This window comes from Halichoerus grypus, chromosome 14 (assembly GCF_964656455.1).
Source record: "Halichoerus grypus chromosome 14, mHalGry1.hap1.1, whole genome shotgun sequence".
In the NCBI taxonomy this organism is placed as follows: domain Eukaryota; kingdom Metazoa; phylum Chordata; class Mammalia; order Carnivora; family Phocidae; genus Halichoerus; species Halichoerus grypus.
The window spans coordinates 12,472,405-12,485,484 of record NC_135725.1 but is presented as its reverse complement, the minus strand read 5'-3'; the positions used below and the strand labels follow the sequence as shown (position 1 = coordinate 12,485,484).

Below are 13,080 nucleotides of genomic sequence, written 5' to 3'. Positions count from 1 at the left end.
TCTTGGGGCTCCAGCTGCCTGGGTCAATCAGGTGACACAGACTGAGTACTTAGTACTGGGTCCTAGTGAACGTTAGGCCCGGGGCAGATTTTTCCTTCTTATCTCTGCAGCGACCAGTGGAGATAGAGAGAGCACAGGCTGATCTGGCAGTCCTTGGAATTTTGGTTATTTCACAGGAGTATTGTTATGGACTGAATTGTGTCGTTCCCCCAGATCTATTTTGTTTCAGTCTGCCATTGGACCAGAAAAGATCTCTCAAGTACCCTCTCTGTGCAAGAAAAGGGTCCAAGGAAGAATACTTATTTCTTTTAAATAAGAAAAAAGAAACATAAGGTCAAGAACCTCCTCTCCCACCTGCTCCTCCACCACCCCCACGGTAAACGTAAAACAGATCCATGTATCCTAGAAAGCCTGGGTAGAAAAGAAAATAACACCTGCTTTTCTTTCTTTCCTTTTTATGCTCCTCCCCCATCCATTTTCCTTTGAGCGCCTCAGTCTTTGTGCTTAGTTTGGTTCTACCCAATGATTTAATTCATCTGGTAAAAGGTTCTTGGGTTATTTCACATGAGTGGTGATATGGACTGAGTTGTGTCCCCCCCAAATCCATTGGTTGAGACCCTAATTTCCAATGCAACTTTATTTGAAGATTGGGCCTTTAAGGAGGTAATTAAATGAAGTTATAAGGGTGGGGCCTTAATTCCGTAGAACTGATGTCCTTATAAGAAGAGGAAGAGACACCAGAGAGCTCTCTCTCTCTCTTCACTGGTACACATAGAGTAAAGGCCATGAGGACCCAATGAGAAGGTGCCACAAGGCAGAAAGAGAGGTCTCACCAGAAATCAACCCTGACAGCATCTCGATCTTGGGCTTCCAGCTCCAGAACTGTGAAAAAAATGCATTTCTGCTTTTCAGGTCACCCAGTCTGTGATATTTTGTTTTGGCCACCCGAGCAGACTAACACGGGTGGCCATATATAGCCGGAACAACATTTTTGAAACCCGAATTTAATTCTACTCTTCTTCTACTTAAAACCTTTTGATGGTTTCTCATTTCCTTTATAAAAAAATCCCAAAAGCTCACTCTGGCCTGCCACACCCACGGTGTATGTCCTAACTCCATATTCCTCCACTCTCCTGCCCATGGTGCAGCCACACTAACCTTCTCATTGCTTGGGTTGTCCAGCTCTTTCCATACTCAAGACCTTCACAGATGCTGTTCCCTCTGCCTGGATTCCTCCCACTCTCCCAGCTAATGCTCTCTCCCCGCAGAAAAGCCTTCTCAGGATCTCTCTTCTATTCTCTCTCAGAGCCCACTCTTCATTTCTTCCATAGCATGTGCCACAATGTGTAATTCGAAGTTTATTTGTGTGTATATTTGTCTAACATTTCTCTTGCCCGTTGAAATGATTGTTAGCCAGTGAGGGCAGGACCTGATTTGTTCACTAGCGTATCCCCCAGGAGTTAGTTTGGCCAATGACTATAGGTTTTTGTAGTGCCTGTATTTCTACAAGTTAAGCCACCTCTAAGAAAAGAATTCATGATTACAAGTATAAAATTGTGAAGGCCCCTTTCAAGGCCCTTCCCAGGGCCTGTGCAAGTAAGGTGCTCTGAAACATAAGTTTCCTTAGTGTATCCCGGTGCCCAGGGTATAATAGCCATTGAATAAATGAATAAGACACTAACCCTTGAAAACAAGCTCTTTGCAGCAGAATCTACGGGAGTGGGCTTCACAGGGGATGCCATCCAAGTGATTAGGTAGGTAATCCTTATACAGGGGAGCTCAAACTGGTTTCTTACAGTTCCTTGTAGACATAACCATCGAGTGCCCCCCCAACATCTTCCAATAGTTTTTTATAGCTTTTATTGCCTCACAAAATATTTTTCATTGAGTAAAATACACATAACATAAAATTTACCATTTTAACCACTTTAAAGTATACAATTCAGTGGCATTTAGTACATTCACAGTGCTGGGCAACCATCACCACTATCCCGCTCCAAAATATTTTCATCACCCCAAAAGGAAACTCTATACCCATTAAACAGTAACTCCCTAGCCCCTGGCCACCAAGAATCGGCTTTCTGTCTCTACGGATTTGCCTCTTCTGGATGTTTCATGTAATTGGAATCTAATAGCTTTTTAAAGGCGCTGCTCTATCTAAAGGGAAGAGCGAGATAATTTCCAAAGGTTTGGCTGTTTAAAGAACTGGCAGAAAGTCGTGCTAGCACAGCAACTTAAATGCCTTTTTTTTTTTTAAATGGCCAAACACAAGATTACCAATCGTTTTTACTTCTTTACAGTTGCCTTTTCTTTTTTAAGTGGCCATCTTGAGTGATGTGGAGTAAGAATAGCAGACGGAGCATAAATAGTACCCCCACCCCCAGGGTCCCCACATGCCCAGACTTCTGATTTACCGATGCCTGATGTGTGGTCTCCGGCCCGATACATGTTTGGTTTTACTTTCACCCGGGTCCAGCCTGGACCTTCTTTATCTTGATAAAAGTTGCAGAGATCTTCCTCAAAATTGCAACTGGCTTCCACGGCACTGAAAGGAAGCTCTGAACAAAGGAGAACCAAAGTTAAAGCGCCAGACCCTAGAGTCTCAAAGGGCTACATCAACTGGTTGACAAATACATACACATTTGTGCCAGGGAGACTGAATAAATAAACCACAACAAAATATTTTTACCCTAATGGCATGCTGACAGGTTAGCATCAAAATAACATCTCAGCATGACAGGAAAATTGTTCTTTTCCTCCCTTAAGGGATGGAGGGAAGGAGCTCTGTTCACACTCTCTATAAAAAATAAAGAAGTATCAGACTTCAAAAGAAATTTCCTTTCATAATGTAAAGACTGGGAGCAATTACTCACATACTTCTTCACAATTCAAAACTCATTCATAGAAAATTAAAGAGAGAAAAAGGTAAAGATTTTAAGGAATTCTTAATTTTTCTCTAAGACAGGTATTTTAGAAATAATATTTTCCAGAAATAATTTTCCTTTGTTGATCAATCTCTGTGTCACCAGCACAGCTGCTATCTATTTATAATTGACATTAGTAGTAGGAGCCAATCTGCTTAAAGAAAATCATTGCTCAGTATAAATCACGCTGTTCAAAAAGTCACACCAATTTCATCACCCATACTGCTATTATTTTGGCTTTTGCTGAGTTCTGGTATCATTTACCCTGGTCTATAAATACCACCTCATTCCAGATTGCCTGGAGGGAATGAAACATAAAAGATATCTGCTCTTTTGAGAATAACTTGGTACAGCAACAAGTGACTGTAAATCTCACTGTTCAGATTGTCTGAGTCCAGAGGAGATGTGACTGCCACAGTTTGGGACACATTCAATGTAGCCAACTGTGATCCGTTCCGCATGCTGACATACACTGGTCTAAGCTTTTAGGGCCAGATAAAGAGGGCACTGTTTTGAATAACTGGGAAATCACCTCCAGAGAAACATTTGAGTTCTGGAAGCAGTGACCTGATGAAACAGGGAGCTGTTTATGGACAAAAACTCACTATACTCTCAATTCCTCAATTTCCAAAGCAAGAAAACAGTCAAGTGGGCTGAGAAGCTGGCCCAGATTAAAGGGGACGAAAGAGGCATGACAACCAAATGCTATAAAGCACCTGAGATTCACTCTTGGTCCAAGAAAACAAAGAGCCATAAAAGACAGTATTGGGATAACTGGTGAAATTAGCATGTAAGCCATGGATTAGTTGATAATATTGTATCAGTGCCAAATTTCCTGAACTTTATAATTATCTGATAGCATGTGGAAAATGTGCTTGGTTTTAGAAAATACACACTGAAGTATCTAGGGGTAAAGGGGCATAATGTCTGCAACTTATTCTTACATGGTTGATAAGGCAAATGTGGCAAAATGTTAACAATTTGTAGATCTGAGTGAAGAGTCTAGGAGAGTTCTTTATAGTATTCTTGCAAATTCTGTCTGAGTTGAAAATGATACAAACATAAAGTTTTTAAAATACTAAATTAAAAAAAAAGTGACCAACACCACCTTAAAAAAACAAAAAAAGAATAAGAACAAAATGTTCCTATATAATTGAATCCCGAATGTATCTCAGGTGACAGGGCCTTGCAAGTGTGCAAAGCGAGCACCCTGACGAACCAGAGTGGAGAAAAGGAAGTGAAGAGCATTCTCAGTGCTCTAAGGCTGGTGGGTTCACCCACACATTGCTGTGCCTGGCTCTGGGAGCACCAGGGAGTATCTTTAAGCCATGAAGATGAAGTCTTCGAAAAATGAGTTTGATGTCATAAAGACAAGCCTCCTTTGACACCTAATGCATATTTGCGACCAGGGGAAACCCCATACTGGTCTCCAGTCTTAGTTACCCCTCTGCTATCTGGTAATGAAAAAGTAGATGAAAACCCACAATCTACAGATGGCCGTCTGGCTCCCAAAAGCCATTCGCAAAGAGAATGGCAGGTCAGTGAAATCACTCATCAGGGATATATCCCAAGGAATATACCCCCGGGCGGCCACAAAAGAACCATAACCCATTCATAAGGTGTGCAGGAGAGGCGAGAGGTGGTATTAAAACTTAAAAGGAAGCACGGCTCAGTTCTATCCACGGTGACAAACTGAGTCATGCAGAAAAGATGTTTCTGAGAATGTGATTATAGTCCTTTGCTAAATACCTGGTCCTCGAAATGGATTGTCTGGGGTCCTGAGAAGGTCTGATAAAAAGAAAATCTCAAAAGCATCACTGAAAACCTAAATCTTTTTCACCCAGAGTGCTGCTTCTGCTATGAGACAGCGTCTAATTCCTGAAGACGGGGCCAGAGAGCCTGTTTGTGACCCAAAATGAGCTCGCCAGAGATCGGGGGGTGGATGGAAAGCCTTTGCTTAAGGCTTGTTTCAGAGCATCTGGGCCGAGCGGCCATGACGATTGAGCATTAATGACCTGTTTGAAGCGCAGGGAGGAATCAGAGGCAGTTGGAAGCCCTTGAACATCAGTTGATCAGAAAAAAAAGAAAAAAGGGGGGTGGGGAAGAAAGGCCCTTTGAACAAGGTACCAAAAAGCATCACAATGTAAGATGTAGTTAATTATTTGCTTTCTGACATTTGAACTTTTTAGAAATGAGAAGCTTTGAAGATACTCTAATCAGATGGAGAGTGCTGCCTTTGAGAAGACTCTTTGGCAGCATTTCTCATCCTGAAGTTCATGGAGATGGACTCCACATCAGCCCCGGAGATCTAGATGCTCATCAGCAGCCTCTTCAATCCTCGGCCCCTGTAACGCTTGAGACAGCAGGGTGCAGCGTGCTCTGTAGGCTGCTCAACTGGCACAGGGGCTTTATTTTAGCACGAGCCAGCCCGAAAGCAGGCTGAGACCGCTCAAAGCTGGCTTGGAGACAGAGTGAGTGGGACCCGGCGCCAGACGGAGCAGTCTTGCTGGAGCAGGGGCTGGGCCACTGACCAGGCTGTGGAGACACTTGAGGTCTGAGCTAAGGCAACTATAGCTGTAACCAAGGCAACATCCGGAGCCAGGTTTCCAATCAGACATCAAACGGGCAGTGTGTTGTTAGGGAATGGGCGTAACTGGGATTTAGGCCCAGGCAGACATCCTTTGAGGAGTATATCCATGAATCCATGAGTGTCAGGACCCTTCCAGTCCCTGGCCTGGGGGTGGGCTGGACCGAGGCCCCGAGAGGAGATTGGGCCTGAAGATGGCATAGCAGTGGGAGCTCTCAGTTTGGGGCTGGGCATCAAGACGGGATCTCTACAAGTGCATGGATTCACCTGTCAGCCATTCAAGGATTTACAGCCTAAAAGGAGAGCTTATTCCTACAATCTAGGCGCTGGGCCAAACGTGGTGGTGGATGGGGAGGTCGTGGGTGGAAGAGGCTTGGAAAGGGAAGTGCCCTACCTCAAGTAGGTGGAGTGGGGAGGTCTCACTGTCCTCTGGCAGCATCCTGGGGGAATACTTGGGGAGTGACACGATACCAGTATTTAACACCTGTGACTCTGTGATGGGTCCCAGGTCTGGGAGCCTGGATTAACTCTAAGCCCAACCAGATGGTGGGAACGAGATGCTTCATATGTTGAAATAATTCCTGTCTCAGCCTTCTTGGGGAGATGAGGGAAGAAAATGCTAGATCCAGCTGGGAAAAGCAGGGACAACAAGTCTGGAGCTAACCAAGATAAGGAAAAAAAATGTTGGCACCTGTTACGAAACAGAAGGGCATAAACTATTTGTGAAATGTGAGATGAAGTATGAAAAACGGAGGGCTCAGCGTCTAAGACTCAGAATCTGGCCCACAGCTGCTGAAGGAAAGGCATCAAGCAGGCTACTGCTCACCCCTTCACCAAGGCGGTACCCTTTGCTGGTTCTCTTCAGTTTCAATCTGACTCTCTGGTCCCCAGCGAAGGGACAGGCGTATTTTGAAAGTTAAGTAAATAACATGAAGCCTCATGGCCAAGCATTTTCTGTGTTCCATACTCTGCTAAGGCCTTCGCGGACATGAACTCATCATCTTCCTAACTGTGCAAAACAGATTCTTCTAACGTCGTCCCACAAATGTGGAAACAGAATCTCAGAGAGGTTAACATGCCCAAGGTCACCCAGTTGGTAAGTGGCAGAGTAGGGATGTGAATCCAAAGTCCTGGCTCAGGAGCATAACACTAGGATCACGCTATTAAACCATTTTAAAGCAAAGTTGCCAGGTGGGGAAGTTCTGAAAACCAGCATGGAGCCTGGCTAACCTAATTATGTGAAAATGTGAATTGTTGGTGGTCCCTGCAGAGGAAGGGTCTGTATGTGGGCTGAATTTTACAGACAAATAGTCCTTATTTTGCTGGAATCTTTCTTTTCTTTTCACCAGTCATTGGGAAAGCGCTCACACAGATTCTGTATCTTTTTAAAAAAGGGAGCGTGTTTCCAAACATTACTTGTAAGGTGGTTCAGTACATACTGTGACCTCCCACCTGCCTCTTCACCCCACCGTCTACCCCGTGCAGACACTGAATAAACACCTCTTCTCCCCTATGAATAACTTGGAAATAGAAAAGTTCAATGTAAATGCCTAGTGACAAACAGGAGAAACTTTCCAAAAATAATGATAAAGAGGTTGTGAAATTACTATTAACATCACTGAAATATTAGCTGATGAGATAAGGGCACAGTCAGATTTTTGAGAAGCAAATTAATGTTGGTTTCTGTGTTCTGTCTAATTTAGAGACTCTTTGAATGTTGGGGTTACAGTTTGGATTAAATCATTTCAATGAAAATATTTAAATACGCGTATCTAGTCTGGTTCTGTTTCACTAGCTTTTTTTTTCTTTTTTAAAATTAGAATTAGTAAAAAATATTTGGTTTTAGCACATTAGAGTGTTTCTCTCTAACTTGGGGGTAACACTTTAGCTCAAGTAGAAAATATTATCTTTCTCAGTCCCCTTGCTTGTAGAATACATCTGAAGCTATATGAAATTAGACACCAATTCTATCTTAAGTGAAGGTCAGACTACAAGCGCCAGGTTCAAAAATTTATTTCCCATGCTCTAAAAACTCAGAATGAGGGCTCATTAATAAGATGGGACAACCACTGTCTCCCTGGGGCCTCTCAAAAAAAAAAAAGAATCACTAAAAGGTAAGGTCAATTGCATTTATCTGGGTTATCATGAATACAGTGTCATCCTTCTTATTCTAGAACATTTGTTGTCTTCTCATTTCTTTTAAAAAAAATATTTATTTATTTGAGAGAGAGGGAGATAGTGAGAGAGAGCATGAGCCGGGGCGGGGGGGGTTGGGGGGGAAAAAGAAGCAGACTCCCTGCTGAGCAGGGGGCACGATCTGATGACCCTGAGATCATGACCTGAGCTGAAGGCAGATGCTTAACTGACTGAGCCACCCAGGTGCCCCTAGAACATTTGTTTTCTAATTTACTTTGAGTTGATTTGCTTACTTGTTTTCCCAGAAAGTAAGAATTTCCTCTCTTTTCCAAACACCAAGTTTATGGAAATTACAAAATTGGCCAGGATAAAAGAATTTGAGGATTTACTTAGAAAGAGAAATTAAATTAAGTCCATGATATAAATATCATAAACTCTCATAGAGATGATGTACCGAATATTAACATCTTTAAACATGGAGACATTTATAGGTCTCGGGTACATAAAATTAGAAAGAGTTTTTATCATTCTACTTGGTAGAGTTTGAGTTTTTTCCACCTACTCAGCCACCTGTGTATGGATCTAAGATATCCTTTAAAGGGAAAGATGGGGAGGGAATGCGTTCGTATTCTTCAATTTTCATTACCTAGGAGGTGGGGACGGCCAAAGCTCCTTAACACATGACAACTGCCCTGTGGTGTCAAAAAATTTAAATTCACTCTGTGAGGGGGAAAAAAAGCATAATGTTGCAGAAAAATGACTATTCGATTAAATAATTTTGTAAAGGAGGAGTTAACAGGAGAGGTGAGAAAATTAGAAAGAATTAAATCAAGTCCTGACCCCAGGCAGCTACCAAGAAAGGAAAATTCCAGATGTGAGCCAGAAGAGAAAGAAAATGCTTACCTGTCTGATTCTGGCAGTGAACAGGAGAGAAAGAAATGTCATCCAGAGCAACATATCCTCCTTTAGGACCATTGAAAGCAACTTCAAAAATAACCTGCAGGGAAAGATGACAGATTGTTACAGGTTTACATATTTTCTGTCAGGCTTCAGAGCTCTTAACTATGATTTATGGATTTTTTAAAAAGATTTATTTATTTGAGAGAGAGAGAGAGGCAGAGGGAGAGAGTGAATCCCAAGCAGACTCCACACTGAGCGTGTAGCCCGACATGGGGTTCGATCTCATGACCCTGAGAGCATGACCTGAGCTTAAACCGAGAGTTGGACCCTCAATGGACTGAGTCATCCAGGGGCCCCTCTTAATTATGATTTAAAATGATGTGGCCGGCAAGCCAGGTGATGGCAAGTTATAAGTGATTAGGAATCATGTTCCTAAATCTAGGGCAGCTCCTGACTTGATCCACAGTTTCTTGAAGGGGGAGGGAATACTAAGCCCTAAGTTGTATTTTATTGGTGGATTTTTCCCCTCACTTGAGTGTATATCACTCTCTGACAGAACCACAGACTCGACAATTTGCATGATGACCTTCAATTAAAGAAACAATAGGCTCCCCGCTGAAAGCAGACCAGGCTCTCCAATTGCCCTTCACAGAGAACTAAGGTCCAGCAGGGTTCTTTCCCTTTTTCACACATGAAATTCTCTCTGAGGGGCGCCTGGGTGGCTCAGTCGTTAAGCGTCTGCCTTCGGCTCAGGTCATGATCCCAGGGTCCTGAGATCGAGCCTCGCATCCGGCTCCCTGCTCGGCGGGAAGTCTGCTTCTCCCTCTCCCACTCCCCCTGCTTGTGTTCTCTCTCTCACTGTCTCTCTCAGTCAAATAAGTAAATAAAATCTTAAAAAAATAAAAAAGAAATTCCCTGTGAGGGTTCTGGACAAACATGCAGAATCAAAGAGGATGACCTGTCTGCTAAGGCGAAATCAGGCCCCAAATTCTAGGTATGGATGTCAGCATTTTAGCATGTCCAGGTACATCCAAATGGTCAGAAAGAACATGAGGTTGTTAATGAGTTCAACCCTTTCGTGTTTCTCCCTGCTCTGCCACCAGCTTCCACCCTGAGGTCAATCGACTACCTTCTGCCTGTGCCCATGGGGATCGGGAGGGGTGCACACAGCTCTGCACACAGTGGGGAGCATGGTGGGAAAACCGCCCCAGTGTGCAGCCCACTCTAATGAATTAACACGAGAAGATGCAGTGTTGGCAGAGGTTGAAACTCAGGCCAGACAGATAACATGAATGCATGACATGAGCTTGGTGTGATGCAGCAGGACAGGGTGCAGACGGTCCTGAAATGGGGAACCCAAGCCTGGTCTTAAGGGGCGCCTGCTACTCCGCTTTCTCAATTGCTGACATGTAGGAGTTCAGGCCTGATGTGTCTGGACCTACCAAATCATCAAGAGGACTGGATCTCTAGATTTTTACTGGAAATCTTTGGATTTTTCAGTGTTGGCGATTTATTCAAACACTAAAACGAATGTGGAAAAACAAGGGACGCACAACCCACCACTCTAGCAGCCAGGCAAATCACTGTGGGCAAGATCTGACCCCTAGGTGTCTAGTTTTCAAACCTCTTCTAAAGAGAAGGGTGTCTTGGAGGCAGACAGACTAGAGTTCAAATCCCATTTCTGTCACTAGCTAGGTGACCTTAAATACCTTGCTAACCCTCTTAAGGCTTTGCCTTTGTTATTTATAAAACCGGCATAATAACCCCTACCTTGTAGGACTATTGAGGAGATTAAATGAGATGAAATATATATATAAAGCCCCTAGCATGGAATCAGGTGCATCCTGAGCTCTGTACTAAATTCATGCGGATTTCTCCAGGTTGACCCCCTCTTCAACCCATATTCAGGTTTGAGCCTACTTAGCCGCTAATTAGTTCAAGCAGGTTCCTTCCCTCCCCTAGGTCTTAGTGTCTCCGGTTTTGAAAGAAAGAGTGTGGACGAGATGGTCCAGTTCAGCTTAACAACAATGGTCCCATAGACACTTGGATTCTGCAAAATATAAGTGGGGCCCCGGAGATTTGTTGCTGGCAAAGGTGAGGGCTGGGAACAAAGGGGACAGATGTGGACCAGTGAGAAGGGGCAACGGAGTCCACAAACATAGCACAGGTCCGCGACGTTTCACTTTCAGGATGCTCGCTGATCAAGTGAATGACAGAGCTTGATCTTACTGAGTAGGTGGGGTGAGAATGCTTCCAATCAGAATTTGTAAATCACAGCCCACGTGCCAGCATGTTCCCTCTTGTTCAGAAAAGGGGGTCTCAGATGTTTGCTTTCCTTTTTAAAATTCATTTGAGAATCTGGTGACATTAAATTCCCTGGGTTCTGCAGAGTATTTAGTTCCTTTGGCGGCAATTTCCAGTAGCAGCATCGTGAGTTAGATTGCTGGAGCAAAAGCACGCACATGAGAACCAAAAGCATACATATTGAAGTGGGGTAGTGTCCAGAATTGCGACTTTTCAAGCACTGATATAAAAGAAAATTCAGCAAAGTCTCACTCATACAAATCCTGCCCAGGGAGTTTATGGTCGGATGGAAGGAGTTTGCAAAGAGACTGTCGTCACTGCGTGTGTGACTCATTTGACTTTAATAGAAGGAAAAATTTCTGAAACAGTATGTGCATTTCTTTTCCACCTTATAACCCAAACTCAGAAAATTTTCCACTGGGCTGCAAGAGCAAACCGAGGCCTCGTCAGACTTGGGGATAGGAAAGAGCGCACGGCCTGCAAAAGGCATGGTGCTCTCTCTGGAGCTGTGGGTTGGGGGGGCAGGAGGGGATCTGAAGGGAGTATGGGGAGTGGCAGGCCTGTCTTCAGTAGACAGAACATGTCACCGACCAATCCGATGCCAACGCTCTCCGAAGCTCCACGTCAGGGGAACCAATGACACCACCCAGAAGCATGCAGAGAAGAATCCACCTCTTTTGCGCTCTAAAGGGAACCATGGGAGCTATTACCAAAGGCACAAAGCACAAACTAGGGGATGTTAACAAACCTGTGGTAACTAAGACTCTATGTAGAGCTCCAAATCTGCAACCACAATGTTGCACCCACTGATTCTAGGGGTCCTCTGGGGTCCTCAGACAGAGCTGGGCCTCTGCCTTCAGCTCTAGGTCAGATTTGAGTCCAGGACTTTCCTAAGTGCCTGGCACTCACCAGCTGTGTGACCTAGATAAAAAATAGCAAACTGCTTGGGCTCTCTTTTTCCTCCTTCCTTATCTGCAATGTGGGGATAATTTTATCTACTTTGGGTTGTTGTAAGTACTGGAATACACACATAAAAAGAGATATGTATTAATATACATGCTTAGAAAATAGGCCCGCAATGATGAACACCAAAACGTTAGTGTTCTCATCCTTGCAGGCTCAGCCTGGGCGGTTTGAGTTTGTTTTGCTTTCCCGGATTTTCTAATTCTTCTGCACTGGATATTTATCACTCATGTAACTATAAAAAGTTTTAAAACTAAAGCACCCAGCCTTGTTTCAAACTGGGGCCACAATGATAAATCTTTCTAATACTGACGACATTATTTATACTGTAAAGGAGGAAAGAAGAAAATAAGTTGGCTTTTTTTTCTTCTTCTTCTTCTTCTTATCTCTAGAAAGTCTCTTCCCTCAAGTAAGGGAAAGGTTCATCCCTGCTCTCAGGAATGGAAGTTCAAGGGTGGGTTTCACCCTAGAGGGCATTCCTCTCTTTTGAAGTCACGACCACAGTGCGGGTTGAGAGGGCACGTGCGCCCAAGAAATGTCGTTGATGGACTGGATTTTCCCTATTTGTCCTTGGGGAAAACAGTCTTGGTAGAAAGCAGAAAGATGCAGGGAAAAGAGAGGAAGAGGGAGAAGCAGAGGGGGCCCACGGAAGGAAAGGGAAGATGAAGATGGACACACAACAGAGAAGAACGGAGCAGTGTGGCCGGTGTCTCCCAATCGGCAGAGAGCGAGTTGGAAGCACCCCCGCCCAGCGCACAGTGCTGAGGCCAGGGCGCACCTGCCTCCATACCCGCCTCCATACCCACCTCCATGGGGTACGGCGCGCTGAACTCCACCTCAGCCAGATTCCAGGCAGCACTCCCTGGCTGGCCCACTTTCCAGATTTCCTCGTAAAGGCCGGCCCCATCCCGAGTATAGAGGGAGAAGCTATTGTCATTCCCCTGCTGGAGTTGGTAATAAAACGACAGGCAGCCGGACATGGGGGCCGTGGTCTTCGGGGAGATGAGCTGCGCCACCTCCTGGAAGTGCTTGACATACACCGAGTCCACGTACATGTAGTGGCCTGAAAATCACACGGACAGGACACGCAGTGTAAGATGGGCTGGGAGGGGCGTGGTTGCAGGTGACACAGTGCGATGCTGGGATTGACTTCAACACAATCCAGGGGCAGGGGTGGCAAGGACGTGGAGGAGTTATGGCCACAAGACGTTTGACCAGGGGTCCATGGGCATTGGGCTGGAAGGGGAGTGTGAGGAGTTCAAAGGT

The 13,080-nt window shown here is 44.5% G+C and overlaps 1 protein-coding gene across 3 annotated transcripts in view; it reads right to left on the bottom strand.

Annotated features, from left to right (window-relative positions):
• Positions 1-13,080, bottom strand: part of MAMDC2 (MAM domain containing 2) — a 140,408-nt gene that overhangs the window by 45,473 nt on the left and 81,855 nt on the right. For all 3 annotated transcript variants that reach the window (XM_078062326.1, XM_036117894.2, XM_036117896.2), the window contains exons 6-8: positions 12,621-12,877; positions 8,551-8,644; positions 2,415-2,558 (exon numbers count right to left, since the gene is read on the bottom strand). In XM_078062326.1, the coding sequence (XP_077918452.1) occupies positions 2,415-2,558; positions 8,551-8,644; positions 12,621-12,877 (495 nt within the window). The remainder of the gene's footprint in view (positions 1-2,414; positions 2,559-8,550; positions 8,645-12,620; positions 12,878-13,080) is intronic.